This window comes from Hesperophylax consimilis, chromosome 10 (genome assembly GCF_061612785.1).
Source record: "Hesperophylax consimilis isolate HC1 chromosome 10, BYU_Hcon_1.0, whole genome shotgun sequence".
Taxonomy (NCBI): Eukaryota; Metazoa; Arthropoda; class Insecta; order Trichoptera; family Limnephilidae; genus Hesperophylax; species Hesperophylax consimilis.
In genome coordinates, this window is record NC_142845.1 from 9,635,845 (window position 1) to 9,662,572 (window position 26,728).

The 26,728-nt window shown below is 33.5% G+C and overlaps 1 protein-coding gene across 2 annotated transcripts in view; it reads left to right on the plus strand.

Moving 5' to 3' along the window:
• Positions 1 to 26,728, plus strand: part of LOC149420254 (metabotropic glutamate receptor 2-like) — a 710,206-nt gene that overhangs the window by 505,198 nt on the left and 178,280 nt on the right. For both annotated transcript variants that reach the window (XM_089636555.1, XM_089636554.1), the window contains 2 exons: positions 1,550 to 1,683; positions 4,377 to 4,543. In XM_089636555.1, coding sequence (XP_089492681.1) covers positions 1,550 to 1,683; positions 4,377 to 4,543 — 301 coding nt within the window. The remainder of the gene's footprint in view (positions 1 to 1,549; positions 1,684 to 4,376; positions 4,544 to 26,728) is intronic.

Sequence of the window (26,728 nt, forward strand, 5' to 3'; positions counted from 1 at the left end):
ATGATCATATTTTGTAAGCACAATATCTTCACAACTGATAATATCCATTGTCTAGAGATATTTATCTTAACTTTTAAGGGAAATTTTGAAGAGGTTTTGTATTTGCTTTGTATCACGGTATGTAACATTTTGTTGTTTGGTAATGTTTTGACAATTTAATTCACACGATGGAAATTCAAGATATATTTTAACCACGGTTACATTTCAAATTATTGTGATAATTTAAAACCACTCATTGTCTGAGCAACATTCAGATCGTAGTTCCTAATAGACGTAATTTAACGAGTCATATTATGAATGACAAAATTCCCTTCTTCAATCCCCTGTCCACAATGTATCGTTTGTATAATGCTTTTGAATGTCAAACTATATTTAAAAACATCTATGCAAACAGACTCGCAAATTGTTTATATTAAATTAGACTTAGTCTAACATATAACGGAGTATAGTATTGTTATTAGAAAGAAAATGTCTACATTGCTTTATACAGGATGCGGCGCAAGAACTTTCTTATTTGAAAAAAAAATAAAACAAAAAGTTTCGGTATTTTTCTCATTGTTTACAGGGTGTCCGGGGGTAAAGTATGCCAACTTGGGATGATTCAACATGATAGTGCAATTAAAAAAAAAATAAAAATTTGAAATTCCAACGTTTTAAAATAATTTTTAGACAAGAAATTTGAATTTTTTGCATGGGAAAATAAATATTTTTCTATGGAAAATATTTTAGTTTGGGAAAATAAACATTGGAATTTCGAAAAAGTTATTAACTTTTACCATCACATAGAATCACCTCCTGAAGTAAGCGTACTTTATCCCCGGACACCTTGTATATTAACGTTGGTAGTATTCATTAACTATAAATTTATTTACCTTCATTGTTTAACACCTCTATCTAGTGGTATAGAGATATACTCGAACTGAAGTAAAGATATGTGTACTTAGATATCTACCATATACTAAGCATTCTATGAAAATGTTTAGCTAGATTGTTAACACTTCCCAATGTATATGGGTGCGTGTATGTATGTAAATATGTGTTTGTGTGATTGCAAGGTTGGTAAAGATAGTATCGTGCTTCATTGTATTCTGGGGTTACGAGTGACAGGTATGGTGTGTGTCCTTCATCAAAGCCTTACATTTTGAAACGTGACTCGTCATAAATCTATATATCTATCTATTTATATAAAGAGGAGTACCAGAGTATTTGTGGCGGGCGGGCGGGGTGGATTTTAAATTTATACAAATCTACAGTTTTATCCTAGTTTGATGAAAATTTGCACACTTGACCTTCAAAATAATCGAAAGAACACTGTCTAAATGAAATCTCAAAACACTCTACGTAAAGCTCTGGCAATGTCAGGAAATTCAGCTAGATTATATATTATAAAGCTGCGTTTATAATTACTTTATCCTAATAAATCAAGGATATTACGAATATAATCACGTTAATACCATGAAAATTTTTCAAAACAATAAATAAAAATAAGACTGGCTGGAACATAGAATATGTTTATATAATATTAAAATATCTATGCTTATCCCCACAGAGATCCAATTCAAGCTGAGCCAGCCAAAGCCACCAGAGTCCGTCTGTAGCCTCCCTTGTGAGCAGGGCCAGGGGAAGCAATACGTCGAAGGTGAAAGCTGTTGCTGGCACTGCTTCAACTGCACACAATACCAAGTAAGAACCGATATTCAAATTACACTGCTCTTCCAGGTACAGGTGCCATAGCGCGAGGCGAGATTTACTGACAGTCTCTTCTGACTACGCTCTCTTATCTTCACCTCCGTCCAAAAAGTCTATCACCTCTTTCTTTGTCTTTCTTTGGATCACTCTCACAAAGTTTAGAATAACTAATTAACTCCATGCAGGAGTGTGTTCACAGGAAATTTTTTTTGTCATTGCCTATGTCATCTTCGGGGATCATACTAGAAACTCTTTTTAAGGATAAGAAGGAGTGATCCTGGATCTTCAAGTTAACCTTGCTGTAGAATGTGAGAAACACAGATGCCGGAAAATGATTCCACAGCAGTTGAAGATAAAAAAAGAGTCGTAGAAACGAGCCGTTCTAGTGTGAAAAAACATGCGAACCGTGTACAAGTGTTGGGCGGGCGTTCGGTACGCTTCATGACTATGTACCGGTGTCAAAGTAGTCAATGCCTCTAGTTCATCAAGAGCATCTTCCATTAGAAAAAACTGCTCCTACACACCTTGACAACTGTTCGCTGACAGATGCCAAGAAAACCTCATCTATTCATTGAATAACATTATGGATTGCATCATTATGGTATATTTTGGGTGTTCGAAACAAAGACAAAGAAATTTTAAAATCAATAATTTGTACCTATTATGATAATTGGTTGTTTCCATTGCAATTTTACGTGAGTGTATGGAATCGTATTTTTGGTTTTTATTTCGTGAATTTGTAAAAACTTTTTGTGAATTTGTAAATTCTTTACATTTTATTTATTTTATATACTCAATAATATTTTTATTCAAACTATAAAAACTATCTACTGATTTCCCCTAATAATTAATATAAAATAATTAAAAATAAAACTATAAATATGAATGCATCGTCTGTAAGTGGTAATGCCACAGTTTGATAATACCTTCAGAGGGCGAAACAGCTTTCACAAGTAATAATAATTACATAGCAGAACTTGTTTATAAATAAACTGTTTTTATTAATTGAATAATAATATTATTAAGTATATAAAAGAAATAAAAAACAAATTAAACTAGAACAAAAAAAAATAAAAAAATTGATTCTTTTCATAATTACAGTTTTGCGGTGAATGTGTAATTGAAACGCGTTTAATATAAAGCCTAGAATTCGTCTAGGTTATCTCAAACACTTTGCCAATACCGTTATAATTGATTGAAGAAAATCAATATCCAGATTATTGGATTACATTTAAACTAGATTACTTTAACCTGGTATTCAAAATCTTGACCCATAAAATAATTTCAGCAAGAACTAATAGACTTTCGTTTTTAGTTAATAACTTAGTTGGTTCAATCAAGTTTCAATCAAATCTGTTCAGCTGTGAAGGTACCCGTTGGTATTAAATATAAAGGTCTAATTTAAGTTGGTATCTTATTCGCTATATTACTGAGGTCTCAGTCCTTCCGGACCCGTACATAAAGTGTAATTCGTGGAATCCTTCAGATGCTTTGGCCAACGATAATTTATTAGTAATTCAATTTATAATGGTATTTGCATTTAACTAACGGAACAAAAACCCAAAATAATTAATAAGTAGTTACAATATATATCTTTTTTTGCAGGTTATTTCAGAGAATTTGAAAAATTCATCAACTTTAAAAGATATTATACAAGTTCTGTGAAAGTCATAATCAAGTTTTGTTACTATCAAAGAACTGTGAAATAACCGGCCGACGATAATAACAGAACTCTATTTGTTACAAAAAAGTAAGATTACAAATATTTTTAATAATTTTCCGACTTTATGTCCGGGTTAAATCTTCCCCACAGGAAAAACTCAAACCCTTCCACACACTTTTCCATAAACGATCAACTAGTCAATCCACATTATGCAAGTGCATTATATAAGCATAATAAATACAAAACAATACAAGAACAACACGTCAACTCAACAGAGATCAAATGGGAAAATAATCATAGACTCTAGATATTTTTATATCAGAGGGTTCGACTCGGTAGAACTTTTAACTGGATCTATAAATCCTACTTATCCCTAAATATAAATATTTTTTAAATCTTTCGTAATCGTACATGTATTTAAAATGACTGATTTTTGCATTTTATATGTAAATTCTTTGACAGATCTAAATTTTAATGACAGAGCTAGGTATAATGTTTTATATTGATTGATTTTATTTTTACTATTATTATTATCATCATCATCATCTTATTATTATAATTATTATTGCTATTATTACTACAGAGATATTTGCACTTTACAGAACTTGAATTTTTATTTGAAATTTGGTGGATAGTTTAAATTCTGCGAAGTAACCTGTTCTCAATGTTGAATGTTTTAATGCATTATAATTTTATATCAGAAAAAAAAGGTTGCAGAAAATTTTCATTGGAAATTCAATTTGATCACTACCATGATTCTAGTTCCGCTTACCCCTACATTGATTTTGAATTAAATAGGTGCAAAACTGTAGAACTTAAGATTTTGGCCGAGATTTTGTATTTTTACATCATTAAGATTCCAGTTCAGCTTTTCTCTTTTCTGGAGAAAATAATTCGGAAGTGCGTCATAGAACAAAAAAAAGGTAGTTTGGAGCTCGTCATTTGAACGTCTTATGACAAGTCAATTTATTGTAAATGTGTGCGGGTAAGAACACATAATTAATGTTTCCCTTTCTCTTCCCAGATCCGTCACCCGACGGACGAGACACAGTGTCTGCTGTGCCCGCGGGGTACAGTTCCCGATGAGGCACGCATGCGCTGTAGAGACATTCCCGAGGTGTTTCTGAGACCCGGATCAGCGTGGGCCATAGGCGCTATGGCGTTCAGCTCAACGGGCATCCTCGTCACGCTGTAAGTCTATTTAATTTGATTTATCACATGCGTCATTTGTAATAATTAACTGTATTACTGTATTGGTTTTTCCAGGTTTATAATCCTTTTAAAACTGTATTTATAACAATACACTCGTGTGTATATAATATGACCAGTTTGAAATATGAATTGGGAATTGAAGGCTTATCTAAAAAAAATTGTACCTATTTACGAACTTTGAGCAGTTTTGTTATTTTTACTAATTGATCGATGGCCACCATTAGGATAAATGACTCGTATTATCGATAGAATAGGTGAATTGGTCTACGAATTTGATCGAATTGTTTAACTTTTATAATTATTACTTAAAAGGGCATCATATTGATCGTGATGAAATGACGATAAATAAGGATCTGATAATAATTTATTTAAGTTTTCAAGTTAAAGTGGTCTGTATTCGGACTCTTACATTGAATAAACAATTTTTTTATTTTTTAAAGAAAGACAAACATTCCCGGGTTACGAATAACCTGACAATATTTAAAAATCTCCTACTACCACCACAGTAAGCTGAAAATGTTGCTTGTGTTGTGATGGAGGACTTAGCCAGCCGAGGAATTGAACACACTACGCCCGAGTGGGACCCAAGCGCGCTGTCAACTCGGCCACCGACCGGTCAACATTAAATCGTGTTGTTTTGTGAAATGCTTAAACTAAAACGCAGTTCTTAATCTGTAATATTTTTTTGTTTTAACTTGTAACGTTTTCATTCATGATATAAATATTTGAAAGCTTCCATATTGCTACCAATACCAAAATCCAATATTTACGTAGCTTTTTTGAAGTTATCAATATCACTTATGTGAGGAAAATTACTTACTATTATATCCCATAGAAAATAAAAGATACTGCTTTCAAATTTATTGTACTGCGTTTTGCTAAAAAAAATATTATGAAGTGTGCGATAAATGGCTCATTTTCTTATTAAACATAATAATACGCGATTTTTGAAAGCAAACTTAATTAATTAATTTGGTTTTCATAAAGCTATTTTACCTGTCCGATTGAACGCTTGATTAAACACTTTATCAAATATATATTTGGACTTGTAGAAATGGAAATCATAGAAACCTTGTGACAAATAATTTGATTTTGTTTTAACAAAGAGGTTAGGTGAAAATACTTGCGTTAGCATAGAAAAAAGAGAGTCGATTTTCATGTTGACAGAGGTCCTCAGTTGAGAGTTTTAGATCTTTCAATTATTACAGTAATGATTTAAAAAAAACTTTAATTAAATCGTTTTTTTAACACTAAGTAATGGAAAACTATCAAACTCGCAATAAGGAACTAACAAAAAAATAAGAATATTGTATACTTATATTTTTGAAACGTAAATCTTGCTAATTTTTAAAGTCTTTTTTACTCATATTTAATTTTTTTATGTGAAACCGCACAAGAGTCCAAACTGCTCCCTACCGTCTGGAGACAGAATCTTACCGCGTTGCGTCTGTGAGAAATCTATACTACATACCTCATAATGAAGACTTTGCACGATGAAAATATTTACTTTTTTTAAATACTGAAGACAATATTAGTGATTTTTTCAAACGAAAATCTGAAACAGAAAAATCAGAAAAGGAAACGGTCACATCTGGGACTCGAACCCAGGACCCTTGTCTTTCCGGGACAATGCTCTACCAACTGCGCTAATGGGACCCTATCCTATTCGGTCACTTTTAACTGTATCATACTTCGAATAAGAACTACCAACGTTGTCTTCATTTTTTCACCGCACATTTTTATTGGCAACTATCTTTATGTACGACGGTGACATTTCAGACAAAATGACGCCAAAGCTCACTTCAAATAGCAAAAACAGATTTTCGCATTATCATTACCATGACATTAAGGGTCTTATTACATAATATTGTTGTACTTTTTGAAATCTTCTGTTATCTTTGAGAACTGTTTCATTTTTAAAATGTATTTTGTAAACTCCAAATCGACGATATGCAGTCGATGTATTGATCATCACCAGGTTTGCTTTATTCTCCCAGTCGGGTTATAAAATCCATTGTTTCAGCATGGCGCCTACGGGCATTCCTTTCGTGCGACACTTCTATCGGCCTCACAAAAGAAATATTGTAAGAAAATAACGCCAAATCTTTGCCATTCCCTTGAGCGCATTTGACAAAAAAGAGTGATCCTCTCGAGCCCCAAATATAGAGACTTAAGTTTTAAAAGTTTTCTCATAAATAATGAAAAACCTTTTAAAAAACAGCAATTTTGTTAAAACATTGTTTTCCTTCGGTAAAAATAAATTAAATCCTGTAACCACCTAATAACCGTCAATTTAAAAAAAAAACGTAAAGAAGTCAAGTTTTCCAGTCGAGATTTTCTCACTTAATTCTAAATTCACGATAAAAACAGTTTCTAACAAGTTTTGGTCAGAATAATTATTCCCTTAACAACTCGGCCAAGATTAAAGGATACTGCCAAAGCTATCGAGGTAACTGATATTTCAGAGATGTAAAAGGAGTTTGTCGATATTAGATTACAAAATTACATTATAAAATACGAACCCATTCCTGGCACGAATTCACAAAATGTATCTAATGAACACAATTCCCTTCATTGACATATAATTACTAGAATTCCAAGAACGGAATAAAATAAGACGAAGGTTTTCCAATTTTCCGGATCGTTAAAGGGATTTGTCGGTAGTGATCATTTTGCTCTCAGGGCTATGTAATAGATATGTTTTTTGTGTAGTAAAACACTTTAATTTGTTACCCAATGTTGTAATGTCCCTGTAGGACACTTTTTCCCGATAAAATGAAACTGCCCATAAATATTATGCGCTTCACTAATAGAGTGATTTTCTTTTTACACAACTGATATACAACTATTTACCATTCATGGTTGTTTATCGGTTGTGTAAAATTGAGTATGTCTCTTTCTTTAATTAATGGTTAGAGGTAGTAACGGCACTAAAATCTAATAAGTTCAAAAATGTATTTTTAAAGTTCTTTGGTACCTTTTTATGTAGATTTTTTTTTGTAGTTCTTTAAAATTATCTTTATTAAAACGTTCAGTATACCACAAGAGTCCCAACTGCTTCCGACCGTCTGGAGCCAGTAAGAATATGGCATCCTCCAATTAGGGTATGTTATGAGACTGAAGGGAGTGGGGATGGTAATGAGATGGACAGAGCAAGGTGGGGGAGTACCTGGCTATTTAAAGCCATTTCATGCAACGTTTCAATTCTGATTTGTGGTCCTACACCAGGGCGATACTGAGAGTATCTTCCAACTCTGGAGCGTTCCGCAAATATACTATAAATTATTTTGAAATAAAGTCAACTTGCGCACGCTGGAATTTGAACCTGCGCCCCCCGTCTTGCAAGTCGAAAGCCTTACCTCTCGACTACGGAGACCGTCAATTTTTCGGCCATTTCATTGAATATTATAAAAGATTTTACTAATTATTCGACAAGGTCATCCCAGCCATCTTCAGGATCTTAGTATACCTTAGTATAGGAGGTTTTAGACATGTTCAGTTACTTAGATATTCATCACTACCTTCATTTTTCTTCCCCGCAGCCACACCACATATATTATATTCTAAAATAGGGGATGCAATAGTCCCTTTAGCTCCGGGGTTTCGGGACTCTTGGTAGGTTATAAATACAATAAATTCTATTTTCACTGAATGGTGGCAAAGCATTATTTATTCTATTTCAGGAACCAGGGGTGGCTTCATTTAAAAGTAAAATCATACATTTTACGCAAGCAATTAATATTCGAATACAATATGCGGGATGGCAAAATTCACAATTGGCTTAGATGATTTAACTTATACGTACTTTACCAATTGGTTATTCCCAGATGAGTTTTTATCAATGAATCACAAGTGTTATTGAATAAGTGGGGGTGTCATCAGTTTGGTTGTTGATTGTTAACATCACACAATGTGCAACTGCACAATCCTAACTAGAGTGGTTCCCATGCGGAACTGAAAATATGCAATTGATGGAAATTTAATTTTTGAAAAATTTGAAAAATGAAACATACAGACGTTGGTTAATATCGTAAAAGCTTTTTTTTAGCGTGTCAGAAGGCAACAGTAAGACAGCAACATGTTTTTAACTGCACAAATAATCAAATAAAGAAATATTTTATGCACGGATAAAACATAACTTTGGTAATGGAATCACAAGCGTCCAGTAGGGTCATGACGTTTATATGATTCCAGCGAAAACGTTCAAAAACATTTCGGAACAATGAAACGATAAAATATTATTTTTATCCCATAGTTTTGTCCTGAATAAAATTTATTTTACCGCCTTATCGTGCAATAGTCAGAGCGGCAGCACACAGAGAGCGGTCAGAGTTCTGCGTTCTAGTGACCGTTGACCGCTCAAGAGTTTCAAAGCACACAAGCGGCATTCAAATTCTCGCGTTCTAGTTTCGTTTGGGTCTTTGCATATGCAACATGTCACTAGAAAGTTCATCATCCGATGAAGAATTATTGCTCTTGTAGAGCTTAGCAGCTTCTAAAAAGTATTGGGTGCACCCAATCAACACAACGCGAGAAGAACAAGGCGAATTTACTAGGATTTTTCAGGATTTACTTAAAGATGAACAACGATTCTATATTTTTATAATTTACATCACTTAAATCGTATAATAAACTCCTTTTCCTAACCAATTCAATTAACTTTTCCGTGTTTGTGACCTCAGACATCGCGGCGTTCTGGCGTTCTCTGCCTCGGCGGGAAAAGAACTCTTAGAACGCGACGTTCCGTTTTGACCGCCGCGGTCTGACTGCCCGCTGTGTGCGTTGTTGTTATAGCTCAGCTACACTACTCGCGAAGTTGATCGAAATTGACCGAATACGATAGTGTGGGCACGAACTTCACTTCGCTTCGGGCAACTTCGCTTCGCTTCGCCCGACTTCCGATTGTTGTCGGTAAATGCGCCCGAGTCAAAGGACTCGAAGCATTACTCGCGAAGTTGCACGAGTGTGTGGGCACGCACTTCGAATTTCAGCTAACTTCGTCGAAGCGTCGAAGCGAGTAGTGTAGCGGCCGCTTTATAGTATCAGTACATTTAAATGAACGCCGAACGCGGAACTCGGAACTCCTGACCGCTCTCTGTGTGCTCCCGCTCTCAGAGCTGTATTTTTTTTAAAATGTGAAACCGCACAAGAGTTCTAACTGTTCCCTCACAACGTACCTCAATTGAGGTATGTTGTGAGGGTATAATGTAGTGGTGAATTACGGAACATGGGGAAGGAGACGGTGGGGAAGTACCTGACTATTCAGATCTGGTCACCAAACACGGCCCAAGCCATTTCAAAAAACGTTTCAGTTCTGAATGATGGTTTTACACCAGAGTGATACTGAGAGTATTTTCCTTTCTGGAACGTGCCACAAGTACACTATATATTATATTAAATTAATAATTTGTGAAATAACAAATATAATCAAATAAAATTAACTTTTGAACCCGCGACCTCCAGCTTGCTAGTCTAGAGTCTGGATTTTATTGCAAAGCGTAAATACTCTGCCCTTCTGGCATATGATTGATTTTACTTGCACAACACAATCAAATCTAAAATAATGATATTGAGGAGCATAATCTCAACTCAACGGTTGCAAACCCTGTGTCAAATAATATTTTCTCTGAATGGGGGAACAAATCCAATTCATAGCCCAAATAGCGTTCCTTCCTCCATGTTATTTGAGTTAGAAACAATATTATAACTTTTAACTTAAAGCCAAGTTCCAAAGTAGATTTGTAGAATTTGTATTATGGTTTATGAACGTAATGGCCTATATTATTTAAATTAAACACGGATGAACACTACAATGAATATACGTTACGCCATTAAATCATGCCTTCTATGCTTCCCGCGACCCATTTCTCTGTCCTTCTATAATATTCTGCACCCTTTTCACCACTGAAGAGATGAAACAATGGAAGTGTAATGTGATATCAACGCTACTATTTAAACAGCAGCGTCAAAATCGCTACGTGTAACCGAGGTTTATTTGTGTTGTGGGATTGTTCGTATAGCTAAAGTAAGCTCAGTTTTTTCTTATTTCTGCGAAATTGATTAAAAAAAAATTTTAATATCGTTATTCTTTTTAGAGAAGATAAACAATTTTGTATGCCCGCATTATTTGTGGCAGGAAAAATGTTTTAATTCATTTAAAGATGTAAATTGGCGGAATTAGTTTTCTTTTTAATCGGCAATAACAGCATTACTTATAAAAAATACTCCACAACTGTTATTTGATCTTTATGTAAATTGTAACCTTGTGTAAGTTTAGAGTAAAGTTGGTACTAATAAAAAACTTCAACTTTTGATATCGGGTGTGAAGTTTTAGATTTCAAATGAGTTTGTTTTTTTAATTTTGAATTTTTTTTCAATGTTTTTCATTAGAAATGTTTGCAGTAACCTTTTTTTAAACTTTTGTGTTTGAAATTTGAAAGGTCTTGTTTCTAAAATGGTGATGAAAATCTTTAAATAAAAGGACTGTTTTCTTTGAATTTTTAATTCTCCGAAAATTTTACATATTTTTTTTCTAAAAATATTCGTGTAAAATTTTTCATAACTTTTTCATGTTTGAATTTAAAATATTGCATTTTTTAAACATTAAAGTATATTACAAATACAAAATCTAAAAGCTTATTTTATCTTTTTTTCCAAAATAATATATGTTTTAAGGGTATCTTTAAAATTAAGAAATATATAGAATATTTAAATACCTCGGAAAAATTCCAAAATTCGAGGAGAAATTATTATTCTCTCAAGTTTATACAACAGATGAACAACCCTCTTTGACTGGGTAAGCAATAAATATTGCTTAAATATCTTTAATTAGTTAGGTTTTTATATACACGGTCGTTTATCAATTGAATAACATTTCCATCACGTTTTGAATATGGCCGTTAAATGTATTGTGTAGATGTCTAAGTCTCCCAAATGGGGTCTTCTGCGAAATTGATCCAATATTTTAATTTTTTTTAATTCATTTTAGAAAAGATTTCGTATGCTTATCTGTTGCTTACGAACGAAAGATTTTCTTTCAAATAGGTATATTTTACACTTTACTAGGGTGTTATTTTTTCAGTGACTTTCACTGTTAGAGTGAAGGAATCTTTAAAATGAAATATAAGATACAAAACACATTCGCAGTCAGTCTTGCAATGACTAAGCCAGGAAGACAAGTGATCGGGGGAGTACAGGGTACAGGGTAAGAACTAAAGATGATTCGACAAGATGGCCCGTTTCGTGCGATGGGTCAATTTATCTTCGGTTCTGAAACAGTACGATCCTTCATGAATATATTTGCATATTTTAAAGCAACTTTTTCAGCAAAAAATGTCGGTAGCAATATTGCAAAGACCTCTATATGACATATTTGGCAACTAAACAAATATCTATAAAGCCCCCAATGTTTTGTCTATTAGGCTTTCATTATAAACTATTATGTTTTATTCACATCAGTGTAGCGATATTTATTTTACTTAAGACATAGAATTTAATGTGTCCTATATTTTACAACACGATATTATTAAGATAAAATAAAAAATCAAATAAAACACGATAACACGAGTACGCCATCCACGCATACCAGATGTGGTAATTGTGCAAAATCTATTCTTTTTCTTTTTAATACCTACCAAATGTGGCTATCGAAAGTTACCAGCAAACTTGTACCTCAGCGCCAACCTTTACAATGGATTATTACGTAACTAATTTTGAATAAAGATGATAGGTGTTTTGAATCGTTGGTTTTCCAACATAAATTGATTAGATCTTAGATCTCAGCTGCAAGCTGGACTCTAAAATAACAACAATTGTGTTTTTGAAAATAATTTAAAGTTCATTATTTAAACAAACTTACAAGCCCCGACAAAAACTACTGCTACTGCCATTGGCAATCAGAACAATAGACAATCCTGAACAATGTGAAGATAGTTAGAGATCCGAACTATCCTGCATAGTATTTTCAATTGTAAGACATACTAAATGTGATTTATTGTGCATAATATTATGATATACATGTGAACAACTGGCACCTATCAACTTTTATAAGAAAAAAATAAGAATCTATTTCGATGATATAAGTTGAAATCTGTACTTGGTTTTTGTACCACAGTTATAATTCAGTCAATTACAGTTAGATCTGTTAGAGCTTTTATTGTAGGCTAATGATGAATGATTTATCCAAGATAAGAACATTATAAAACTTTTGTAGAAGAAATCTTGAAAACGAAAAAAGTGCAAATATGTCCTTCTGCCGTATGTCACTACCGAAGTTCCTATCGCTAACTCGGTCTTTAAAATTAATGAAACTGGTAAAAACTAAATTGGGTTATTAAAAAAAATAACAATTACGTGTTTAGTTAATTAATCGAAACGTAAGTAAAATTTATTTTTTTTATACCGCGCTCATTCAGAAAATACAGCAATACTCTTGTCGTATTGCTGTATCCCCACCTTAAGGTTGGTATTTTTTTATTCAATACACAATTCTTTTTAATTTCAACATGGAATGGCTATATTTTTTATAATATTATTGCAAAAGCCCAGCAAGCGTCAAACTTACAAAAAATTCCAGCGAGTTTTCTGGAAATGTTATTAAAATTAAGATAATTATTACATACTAGCCATCCCCGCCAGGCGTTGCTATGGTTCAGTCTATCTGTGCCGATAGAGAAACAATAGCGCGTGTTGCCTCTACGTCTAAAAGATGACGCTATTTTGTCACTATGTTATACAGGTATTTAAAAAACAAACGCGTATTCGAATGAACTTTGTGTCAAAATTTCAAAGCGATCGGTGAAAAACTTTTGGATACTTTTGAACCAAGGAAAATTAACATTTTTATTTATGTAGATCTTGTGTTTGCCAACTTTAGAACGTATTTACTTTAATAGTAATCTTTTCTGACATTTTTAGAACTTTTTAGTAGTTTAAAATTGAGGTTGTGGTGTTATTTGGACTTTTGAAACTACTGTTAAATAAGATGCGTTTCATTTAATATTAGAAATTCACTAATTAAAATTCTTCGTATGTCATTGAAAGTGGAATGCTGTACCCGTATATGGTAACGTACCCATATTAAATAACATTTTTTTATTTTAATTTAAACATATGTTAACACATATTTTCTCTGAATATTTATTATATAGTACGACTGTAAATTAAATGGCTTGTTTCGTACTAATGAAAGAAAGGTTCTACGTAAAAGTCGATAACTACCTATTTGATTAATTTCAAGAAAGCAAACTACAATTTAACCACCTGGATCTTCCAGAATGCGACTATAACATATTGCTCAATAAAATTTAGCCTTCAAGCCAGTTTCCACAGTTCGTATTTTCAAAGTTAGTGTAGTTTCCCACATTTGCAGATTCGACCCTACAATAAAACAATTCAATGGCCTGGTATTTTTACAAAAATATTGTCTTGTTTGTGTATCATTTATGATTTAAGAATTCGTGACATTTTACTTCAAGCGGCGACAGCTTTTAAACATAGCTGTACGCTCTCTATTTTATGATCACTCTAGTTAAACCATTATGCCTAAAAATATTTTCCAATATCTTTCCCACCCCTGTCCCATAGTAGTAAAAACCCCAAATAAAGTTTCATCTCCCTTAAAATATTTTTATTGTTTAAGTCACGTTTGTATCATTTAGGATAGTTAAGTGCATTATCTTTTATGTTTAAGAATGTTTTTTGTGGAACAACTTTATTTTTGTAATATGTCCTTCAGAATATAGTTTAAATACAGATACCTCCCAGAAAAAGGATAGTATTCATATAACTGGTAGGTACAGGCGTACCTACGCAGGAGCTAGTATTGATATAACTGGTAGGTACATGCGTACCTACGCAGTCAGTCGTGATATAATTACTAGGTTTATGTAAACCTAGGGAAAACTGAAAAATAAAGGAAACTAGACCTTTATTTCTTTCAGTTTAAGTTTGAGCAGAGGAAAATAAGATCCTCTGCAATTATATTGTGACTTAATAAATTTATATGTCAAGAAGAAGAAGTGTTTTCCTGCATTCCATCTGACGGCGTGTTCTCGTACCACGATAGCAGAAACACCGCCTCTTACACACATGACATTTTATATCATAATCATATAAACAAGCACATCGCTAATACCTCAGCGTCCAGTTTCCCTTTGATAATTTCATTATTTCATCAATGGCCGCACACATATCTGTCCATCAACTTCTATTAGAGATTGTCATGGATTATGCATGCATTTACGTATTTGCAACACTGATAATATATAGAATCTACTGACAGCTAAGTGTTTTCCGATATAAATATATATCTATGCCAATCTGTCAGTTTACCAGGCTGTCAGTACACTGCACACTGGGCCAATACATTCCCGGATGAATTTAACGTCATCAATCACCGATGATTTCTGACAGGGAAGTAATTAGCGCTCCACAAATTAAATATTCGATGGTCGATTAATTTCTTTATGAAAGATGCAGAATGACACTGCTATTGTTATCCAAAGATATTTTGAGATTTTTTTTTAAATGGGTAACTATGAATTTCCAAATCCATAAAAAAATTACGAAGTGTCGAAAAGTGATTCAAGTGGCATGGGCAAATAAAAAAACTATATTTAAATTTTGTTTTTTGTTTTCATAAACACTTTTAGTGCAGTTTTTTTATAAATTAGTTGCGTAATTGAAGACATTCTCAGTATTTTTATTAAAGAGAATTGTGCCCTGATAATGTAATCATGTGGTAAAGCGCTCAGTAACTATTCGGAATATAGTTTGTTCCTTTATCAAAATTTATATTTTCCTATGTCAAAAAAATATTTTTGCCTCGGAACCCAATAGGGTTTTTTGTTTCACATCAGATCACTGTCATCAAAAATAACAACGGCTGCCGCATGTCAATCGACCAAAAAAAGCTTTATGATTTCTTTCAGTGAATCGTCAACCAAATAATATTGTCATGATTCTGACGATTAAATGATTTCATGTTCATATTCAATGGCTAAACATGCTCAATTGACAACAAATAATATTCAATCAGCAAAAAATAACAAATCGAATACAAATACGCTTACAAAACACAAAAACTACCTTAATTTTATTGATAAACATAATTTGATTTCAAACAGTCATTATTTGTCAGAAAAATATTAAATAAAAATGATACATGTTTATTGTTGTTCAAATTTTTCATTAAAAGTCACTGTACAAACGTTAAAGATATTGTTCTTTGGGAAACGTATTTTTTGTAAATTGATTCAAATATCTGTAAAATGTTAAAACTATTTTCTTGTTCCGTGGAATAATTACCATTTAAATAAAATTTGTTAATTTGGAAAGCTATTTGAAAAATATATCGTGTTTAGTGCCATTATTTTATGTAGTATGAATTCTGAATTTTTAAATTTTGTAGGTGACAAATTTAATATCTATTTTTTTTAATAAATACGACATAATACTCAACTCTCAGCTCCCATCAGAAAGTAGGAACTAACTATTAATAAAAAAAAATCATTTGAATATTATAATCAACGGTTATCTTGGTTACATTATAAAAATATGTAGTTTTTGGGTGGGATCACATTTATCGCACAAAAACTCACGAAGCCTAATTTTGTAGTATGGTTTCCGCTGGCTATCGGGAGATAGATAACTCGACACTACGGAATCCGCACTTATGGTGTATTTTCCTTAATATGCATAGCTTTGCGTGCAATAATATGGACCCGATGGAGATAACAACAACATACCTATTGTTACTTCTACCAAATACTATACAGTTGTAAATAATACATCCAACTTCTGACGTTTCCCATACATTCTGATGCCAATACTCTACACTAGTACATCGGTGCGAGTAGTTGTGCGGGTTGGTTTATTTTATACATTTGAATGGATTTAATGCAAAATTCATGTATTCTTCAAAATACCTCACTGCTTTTTATGGTCATACATAAAATAATATCCAAGAAGCTATTAGGTTTGTATTAACAGTTACAACAATACAAGTGAATATTGCCTAATATTAGGAGTACAAGTTTTAATTTATAATAGGTCATTTTTAATTACGTACCGTTATGCCTGACTAGTTCACAGTATTTAAATTGGGAGGCGGGTTTGGGTACCGCCGCCCCGGGTCCATTTATTAGATAACCAACACCTCCGCTATACGTTACCCCAAGTGATTCGCTATGTTTGTTGATTTAGCAGGGGCGCCCTGGTTCATCGGGTGAGGTGTATTCAGGATACCCCAGCTGTGTGGCGTGCTGGATCAGGAGAGGCTGGGTTGGGGAGACCTTATGACCTTTCCAATTTGAATATGTTGATACATCGCCCTGCGCCACAGTGAGAGTGATATATTCATTCGTCCGTCACTTCTGGACACACTGATTCTTAGATTCATACCTTCCCTTCATACACTTTTACATGCGAGATCGTCCTCTCCTTCCGTAACTTAAAAACTAATGCCCTCCACAGTATCCCTAAAGATGATATAGAATATTATTTTCCACAAGGCCTTGTGTATGGGGAAGTAAAAAAAAATCAACAATTATTGTACCTCCATGCATTCTCAATAATGCAAGGAGGTCCATGGGGAAGAAAAACCATTCTCATGAATGATAATTAATCCTCACAGTTATCTAAGGAGAGGCTGAGGCATATTCAATTGTATATTAATGGAACAACTCATTATTTATCGACTAATTCCGATGTTCCTTTGGCCCACTGAATTATTCATTCAAGTCAGTAAATGCCATAATGAGTATGTATTTGTTTCAGTGACCGGATAAATCATCACATCTTTAAAAAGTTATATAAAGTCATGGAAAATAATGAAACAAAAACTTTATTAACTGGGTTAAGTAGGTTAGGTTAGGTTAGGTTTAAATTTTTTTTCATCGTTTCTAATTACTTTATTTCACTTTTACAAAGTGTATTGAATCGTCACTGTGTTGAGTTATCATGGAACCATTTGTTTTATTGAGTGTGGTGGACAGAAGTGTAACCCCTTGTAAGTATTGTGTTTTTAATACGGATATGTAATCCTTTCTATTATTTTAATTTTACTAAGTAATAAACTAAACTAAGGGCGATATTTTAAACGAAAATGTCAACAACATTGTGTGAAATGAACACATCAAATATTTCAATTGAAAATGTTAATTAATTTCGTAGAGAGCACAGATGGACCCTGGATTTATTGAATTAAATATATTCACGCTTCCTGACATGCAATAACATAAATTAATTAACGAAAATGAACAGTTATTTTTATGCAATTGGACAATTTTATCTGAAAACCATCCAATTTCGAACGATCCGTTTTATTCTGTCGGATGTTATAATATTTAGCAAAATTTTAAAAGCATTGATTTTAGCGCATTTGGCGAGTTGAAAGTTTTATGCTCCGTTAGAGCATGATTTCAACACTGTTTTCGCATTTGTTTGGCAAGTGTCAACTGCTGTGTGTTTTGTGTTAGTAACTGTTTTTAACCGATGTAGGTAAAGTGAATAGCTTACCTAAATATTTAAATATGATAAATTAATTCTACGGGATACATAATAATAATATACAAAAACATTCTTTGTTCAGAATTTGTCAATAATTACAAAGTAAAATAAGCTTTTATACACCTTTAAAAGCTTTATAACCCCGAACAAATTTATTACAAAATTTTAAGAAAACTCAATTGTTTCGATGATTATTTCATTGTTAATTCCATGTTTGCTACCAACAACAATAACTTTCATGCTTTTTCAAAATTAATAGATTAAACGTACTCTCTTACATGTTTTACGTTTTACGTTAGGTACGCATTTAGTTTACATTAATTTATCGTTGATTAATTAATTTTCGTGATGTTTTTTAAAACCATGATTAAAGTTTTGTTGGTACCTTCTGTCATTTTAATGAATTTATTGAGTGGACGCTGACCACAAATTGTAACTGTTAATAAATAGAAAAAAATGGGATGAAAAGTTCTTATATTGGGTTAATAACGTCGGCACCACAATCGGTAGATCTTTTAAAATTAAAATAAAACATAATGCAAAACCGCACAAGTGCCTCAACTGCTCCCAACCGTCTAGAACTAGTGAGACTAATTGAGATATTTTGTAAGGCTGAAGGTAGTGAAGAGAGAAAGGAGATGGAGAAGAGGAATGTGGGATAGTTCCTGGATATTCAGATCCAGTCACAAAACATGACCAAACCCGTTACAAGCAACGTTTCTATTCTGAATGGTGATCTTACACCAGTGCAATAATGAGAGTAGTCCATTTAGGAACGTAACGCAAATATACTATACGCTGTTTTTAAATGAGTAATTTATGAAATAACACAAATTAATCAATAAAATTTACTTGGGCAACCCGCTATTTGAACCGACCTTTATGTGCCTTTGGCTCGTTAGTCGAGAGCCTTACTCCTCGAGCACGGAGGAAGATTAATGATTAGGTGACCACTAAATTGTTCGTAGCAAGTTCAAGAAATCGTGATTTTTTAAAAATTATTTGATGGCATATTATTAATAAAAAAGCAAATGACGAAACACGCTGCTATCTTGCGTGGGTTAGATTTTGCAGAAGTTTAGAAGGATTAGTTTGGAAATATACATACTAAGATAGGTCTTGTATCTTCGATTGAAATAGTAGATATTGAGAGAACACATAAAAGAAGATTAATGTTTAAAATAAATAAGGAAAACAAATGATTAAAAGTATATATTATTTGCCCCAAATACTCATACAAATTGATAATATCTATGAAAATTGAGAAAACATAAATGCGGCTGACGGGAAGTCTAGTGGCAAATTCAGCACTAACAAAGCTTGTACTACAAAAATAAATTTGGTTGTTTACAGGTGAAAAAATGTGATAAGCAATAATTATTGAGTTAAGTACTAATAAATATTGAATTATTTTAATCACCTCTGAAACGTATTATGATCAATGATGCTTGGTTTCAAAGCTTTAGAAAAATTTTATAATTATTATGGTCTTACAGTTTTAGTAATTCTAGAGTAAAAACTCTTCAAAATCTCTTTCATATTCGATTCATTGCCAATTAGCTGCTTCATTGCAATTTTCATCGTCATTTCCGATTTCCTTCTCGTTGCGGCTATCTCTCGGATTTTCCACATGGCTGATCTTCTTCATTATATTTATTAGAATCTGGATTGTGTCTGTCTATACTATCTATGAAAGCAAAATCTTATCCAGTTATTTAAATTTTTAATTTAACAATTGATTAACTCATAATACTACTCTCGATGTTTAGTGATAAGTAGCACAGTAGCATATTTTTAAGAAAATTAATCAACAATTAAGTTTTCTATTAACCTTATGTAATTAAATTCGAAAACAACGCTCTTTTATGAATAATTTTTAAATATTTATGAATTATTAATGCTTTTGGGTTTGGTATTTTATTTGTTCCATACCCATGTTTTATTACGTTTTATTGTAAAAAATTTAAATACGGATCATGAAAATCGATAAAAATGTATTTTTGTTGGTTGATACGATTTTTACCAAATATTGGTTAAATATTCGATTGGATCATAGTTTTTGCGACGCATTTAAATGAATTGATTGTTAAAAAATAAAAGGTTTAATTTCCGAAGCAAATAACACAAATGGACATGGTCATAAAAGGAATTATGTTTCTTCAGAACCTTTAACTTACCCTTACAGGAATGCTACGAAAAATACAAGTTTTTTGTCTCAGTTAGTATTTTCTTTCATCCGCCCTTGGGGAGCGGCAAGGCAAGAGGAAGGAGGCATGAGGCAAGAAGGATAAAGCGAGGAGTATCTCGCCCGTGGCTTAAATGTCATCACTTAAGTCCCTTCTCCTACCCAACCTTGCAAGAGCGTGATAAAAAAGCAATCAACGCGAAATGAATCGGAAGGCACCTCTTCTGAGATGACGCACGCAGCCTCCCACATTACCGACGATGATATGAAATAACGGCGTTAGGGGTAACTTTTCCATGTTAGCTATTGGAATACTGAAGAGATAAATTAACTGATTTAAATGTGTTGTGGGCGTGTTCGTGTGTCCGAATTGTTTCATTTCCCTTACATTTAGTGAAACATTTTCTTGAGCAGGTAAAAAAAATATATTGAACGGTTTGTTGATTGAGCGCTCCAAAGTGCATGGTTTCCACCCAGGCTTTGCGGGTTCAAAACTCTGTTATATAAACCATCCATCATTGCACAAGCAACAATTTGTGCCAAAAGACATAGATGACTCTAGTGTAGTTAGACCGTAGAGGTTACAGAGTTATCCGATAGGAATAGGATCGCCCCTCCACGGTGGTTACCAAAATTCAGTGGTTTGGACGATCAGCGAGATTTGACAGCTATATTTACAACTTTACTAACGCTCTTTCTAGGGCTTTTTACATATAAATAGTAAAAACTAAATATTAATACAGCACCTATTTACTACACATAACTAAACTGCCTCAGTAACAATATTTTGTCTTGTTCAGTGATCAATTAAATATGTCCGCTGACTCGTTATAATTATTTCCCTCCATAAGTATTCTGGGCAATGAGGAATACATATAGAAGCTAGTACCAGGATTTCTGTGCAGAAATAAATCCAGACTTATAGTAAATATAGAGATGAGATTGGCTCCAGGCTGTCCTACGTACTCGTTTCTGATTAAAAGAGTTTTTAGTAAATTAAGACACAGTGTTTTGCTTATGGTTAAAATGTCCTACCCTTGCCTTTATTTAAATTATAATTTTGTTATTTTTAATCTGCATTTTGCCTTTAGTTTTAACTCTCTGGAAACTTTCGGTGGTAACAAATTGTTAAAACAGAATATAATATGCGTATAAAAATAGTTAAAAACGTTTTTGGAAAAACAGAAAACAATTTGTTTCCTATTTACAAATAAAATAAAACTTTTAATATAAAAAAAATAAAAATAAATTTTAAATAACACTAAAGAAACTGGATAAATATTAAAACATAAGCACATGGTCACTTCCTTCGTTGAATGATTAACTTCTTTCTTGATTAACTTTCTAAATTTTCGGGATGCTGTGTGGAGTTTTGATCTCTGCGATCTCAGAGATCAACGGTTCAAAACAAATATTGTGAAAATAAATATTGTCAAAACTTCGATGATTTTTTTCGTAAAAATTTATTATAAACATACAAATATGTATTTTTTTAATTGTTAAATTATTAACGGTTTCAGGATTTATCCGGAAAATTTTTCATAGATAATTTTCTAATTGATCTAGTTGTCTTTTGTTTGGTACCTACTGAAAAGTATGAACATCGTTTCAATATGTTGTCTACATCGATAGAGTGGGTATATTGCGAGTTCAAATATTTATCAAATAATATACAAGAATGTCTATTTAAATCTGAAAGCAAGAGACGAAAAGTTTTAATTTTATCATTCAAACTATTTTATTTAATTATTCACGTTTTTTGACGATTTTAACCTGTTTCCTAGAAGCTTTGGGGACCCAAAGTTTTGATATGGCACTGAGGTGTATTCAAACTTCCGCTCCAAATCCAAAAACCACATTCTTTTTCCGGAGACAGTGAATTACATTTTTTTTAATCTTCTACTATCTGTTTTCTGATTGAGAGATGCAAGCAGGCTTAGACTGGTTATCACGTGTATAGGTTTCACTTATAACTTTCTAAGCGAGAACATTATCAAAAGCAGGAAAAATATTTGTTGCAACTCTCAATAATTGAATAAATATCAAATTTCAATAATTATATTATCATAACAAAATGGTCTAACTCAATAATTGAATAAATTTAAAGATATTTACAAACAATAATAGTTCACTGCATAACACATAAGTTTATTTATAAAATTATTAGTCATTTATCGAAAGTTTGCATAATTATTATTTTCATGAAACACACTTTTTTATTATAGATACTATTTCAATCGCTATTTTTGTCACGGCAATTTTGATACTTTATTTTAATTAATTTAGAAATTCATGTTTGAGAGTTAATTTTATGACATTTTTATGAAGAAAATTGCTTTCACGCTACCTCTTTTAACATTTTATAAAATTTATTTTGCGCATAAAAACACCATCGAGTTACCATGTTAATACAGGGGCATGGTACTGCCTTAAATGATATTCACTCGGGATAGCTTTACGTCTTAGAAAACCACCCCCCCCCACTTCTCCTCTATCACCCTTTGAAAACCTCCCTTCGCTTTTACACCTCCCACAAAAGAGTCCAATCTATCCGTCTATAGTCCATACCGCGGTTGACACCCGATAAATAATATTTTCTCCAATATATAAAATTATCGCCTCCTCTTTTCCTTCTTGTACCAGTTAAGAGGTCGAATCGAGGCGAAAAATGATACTGACAAGGACTGATGACTTCCACTTGTTGCGTCTTAAAAAGTCGGTGTAAAAATGTGAATTTAATAATCTTAAAGCGGGAAACCACGTAGATAGTTTTTAGATTAAGTTTTTAACGTTAACGAATTTTTTTTATGTTACCTAACATAACTAGTATGTCTCAATAAGATGATTTTCGTTTCAACTGGCTATTCCCATGGGGCTCAAAGTAGACCCACGCATATCTCTTTAGTTATAGATTTAATAAATTACGTGGTACATTTGCAAACAAACGGATAACTTTAGAAAACATACTCACAAAAATGACCACTCGACACACCAGTCATGAAAGGTGATGAAAAAAAAACCAGTTTAAATAGGTTACGTAGATTATAAGTATGTGTTGGTTTTTTGTCGTCGCTTTAAATGACTTTATGTCATACTGACTTTATGTCATTTAAAGGTTTGTTGAATTGTTACTTTGTTGAGCTATCACGGAACCGAAAATTTTATCCATAATTTGTGGAGAGTTGATTGAGGAAAAAAGAAAATCATTATTTTTTAGTCTATTGGAAGGGATATTGGGATATGCAACAATAACATTTGGCTGTCATCAGTTGTTTTGTTTTGCTCTATCTAAAATTAATTTTTTTCCATTCTATTTTGTTTTCTGGGCAAAAAAAAGTGTAGTGTGTTGTGCCTTGAGGTTTCTCCTCCCTTTTGATCTTCCAGGAGTCACTTTTCGCTGCTGATTTCCAGATATTTATAAACTTTTTTACTTCTGTCATTTTTCATACTATTATTGTAGTTGTTTACTGTTGTGAATAATGGAGGAAGATTTCCCTCCTGGACCCCCTACAAAGCCCCCAGATCCCTCTCCGGACCCCCCAGACGGGGAAAATGTAGAAATTTCTGACAGTGATTCTGTCATTTTGACTTCTACCAAAAAAAGGAAATTTACTCCTTCTTCCCCAATAAAACTTGACTCGCCTTCGACTTCACAGTCCCCACCAGCACTTTCTCAACTTCCTCCAACAAACTTTTATTCTCTTCATTCCCGTGGCCCATTCATAGCATACGCCCAAAAAACTGAGCAAGGAAAAACCATCCACCCTCTTGAATTTGGCAAATTCCTATCAAATAGCAAGAATCTTTCAATCAAACCTGGAGGTGTAAAAGCCGAGGGTCGCTTCCGAATCTCCGTCGAATTCCTCTCAGGGCCAGCTGCCAACAGTTTCATCAAAAATATCTTCATTTCATCTAATTCAAAGTTCAAGGCATATATCCCTACTTTCAATGTCACTCGCATGGGCCTGGTCAGAGGTATCTCGACCGATCTGTCCATCCAAGAAATTCTGTCTTCACTTTCAACCCCCCAACACATTGGCAATCCCATAAAAGCCAGGAGGCTAAATTACAAGGACTCCTCTGAGGGTATAATTTCCTGGAAGCCCTCCCAATCTGTCGTTATCACCTTTGAAGGTCAATCTCTTCCCTCCCATATATATTTATACTTCAACTCATTACCAGTTGAAATGTATACTTATCCCACCACTCAGTGTTTCAATTGCTGCCGTTATGGTCATACCAAAGCTGCATGCAGATCTCAACCCAGATGTTTTAAATGTGGAGAAAACCACGCAGCTGACCAATGTCCTTCTTCCTCCTCACCTAAATGTTTTAACTGCTCAGGCTCACATACAGCTATCAACACATCTTGCCCAGAACAATCTCGCCAAAAAAATATTAAAATTTCTATGGCCTCTCAGAACTTGTCTTTTCTGCAGGCTTCTAAACTATTCCCGCCTGTCAAAAAATCATTTGCTGAGGCTTTATCCAGCAACTCCTCATCCAACCCTCTTCCCTCCACTACAACAACTTCTTCTCGTTCAACTAAATTCACATACAAAAACGCTATTTCTAAACCGGCTCCTGGATATGATCAGCAACAACACAACTCACTGCTCTTAAATCCCAATGGTTCACCTCTTTCAAATGCCACAAATGGGTGTGCAAATAATTATAATCCGTCCTCAATGAACTCTCTTAAACTTTCTGAAAAACTCTCCCAAGACAATTCTTCATTTATCCAAACTCTTATTATGCTTCTAATTGACCTTATTTCTTCTCAAACTAATCTACCGTCCAACGCTGCTACTATTATTTCCACATTAAAATCATTTATTCAAAATGACTCTTCAGGATGTCAGAATACTTCAGTGGAATAGCCGAAGTGCTATTTCTAACAAATCTGATCTCCTTATCCTATTAAATTCCAACATTATTTCTTTGGCTGCTATCTCGGAGACTTGGTTTACTCCATCCACCCACTTTAATGTGGGAGGGTATTCCTGTCTCCGCGACGACCGCCCGGAAGGTTCGGGCGGCGGTGCTGCCCTTTTTATTAAAAAATCCATATCATTTTCCCCAATAAATAATATCAAACCCCCCAATGCTGACTTCCAAATGGTTGCAGCTAAAATAAAGGACACATCCTTTATTTCAGTCTATCTTCCCCCAACAGCCCACTTCAATAAACAAACTTGGTTACAAATTGTAAGTCAACTAAGCCCTCCTTTCTTTATATTAGGCGATTTTAATGCCCATTCCCCCGTCTGGGGTTCTGCTTTCTCCGACCGAGATGGTCGAAGTGTGATGGATTTCCTAGATCAATCCAACCTTTTCCTTTTGAATGACGGATCTCCTACTAGGATCTCACGCCCCAGCACAAACCCCAGTGCAGTGGATCTATCGATATGTTCTACTAGTCTGGCTTCTCTCTCCTCGTGGGTGGTGTCCCCCGACCCTTGCTCCAGTGATCATTTCCCGATCACCATTACTTATCAAACTTCTTTCCAATCAGACAAGTCTCATATTTCGACAAAAATTAAAACGAAACACACCAAATGGGATGAATTTAACTCTCATATGGACAAGTTCCTATTAAATTCACCCGCCACCGATATATTTTCCGTCAAAGATGATTATAATAACTTCAAATCAATGCTCATAACTGCAATAAATAAATCAAATCCTCCCCCTAAAACTAAATCTCTCAAAAAACTCCCTCCAACTCCCTGGTGGGATGAGGAATGTTCCAAAGTAGTAAGAATTCGGAAAGCTAAATCTCTTTCCTATCGTTACAATATGACTATGGAGAACTATCTTATATACAAAAACGCTGAATCCAATGCTAAAAGGGTATTGAGGTCAAAAAAAAGATCCGGATGGTACAACTTCTGCAGTTCAGTATCTCCGAACACTCCAATTTCGGAAGTTTGGTCTATGATCCGAAGATTTAGATCTTCCTTCAGTTCACCATCTCCTCGAGCGTCTTATTCTAAATGGATTGATGAATTTTTGGACAAAATTGCCCCCCCTTCTGTACCTAACTTAGATGAAATAACGCCCATCTATAATACTCCTATGTCTAATCATTGGCTAGACTCTCCGTTCACCTTAATTGAGCTAAAAAATTGTTTATCAACAGTCAAGGACTCATCTCCAGGCAGAGATGGTATACCTTACAGCATAATCAAAAATAGTAATGATAATGTTCTAAACCACTTCTTAAGCATCTTAAATAAAATCTTCCAGACTGGTATAATGCCTGATGACTGGAGTTGTCAAATAATCATCCCTATTTTAAAAACAAACAAATCACCAAATTCTGGATCCAACTACAGGCCAATCGCTCTTTCATCCACCCTCAGTAAACTTTATGAAAAATTAATTAAAAACCGATTAGAATTTTTTGTCGAGAGTAAACAGCTTCTCTCTCCATCTCAATTTGGATTTAGGAAAAAAAAATCCACTCA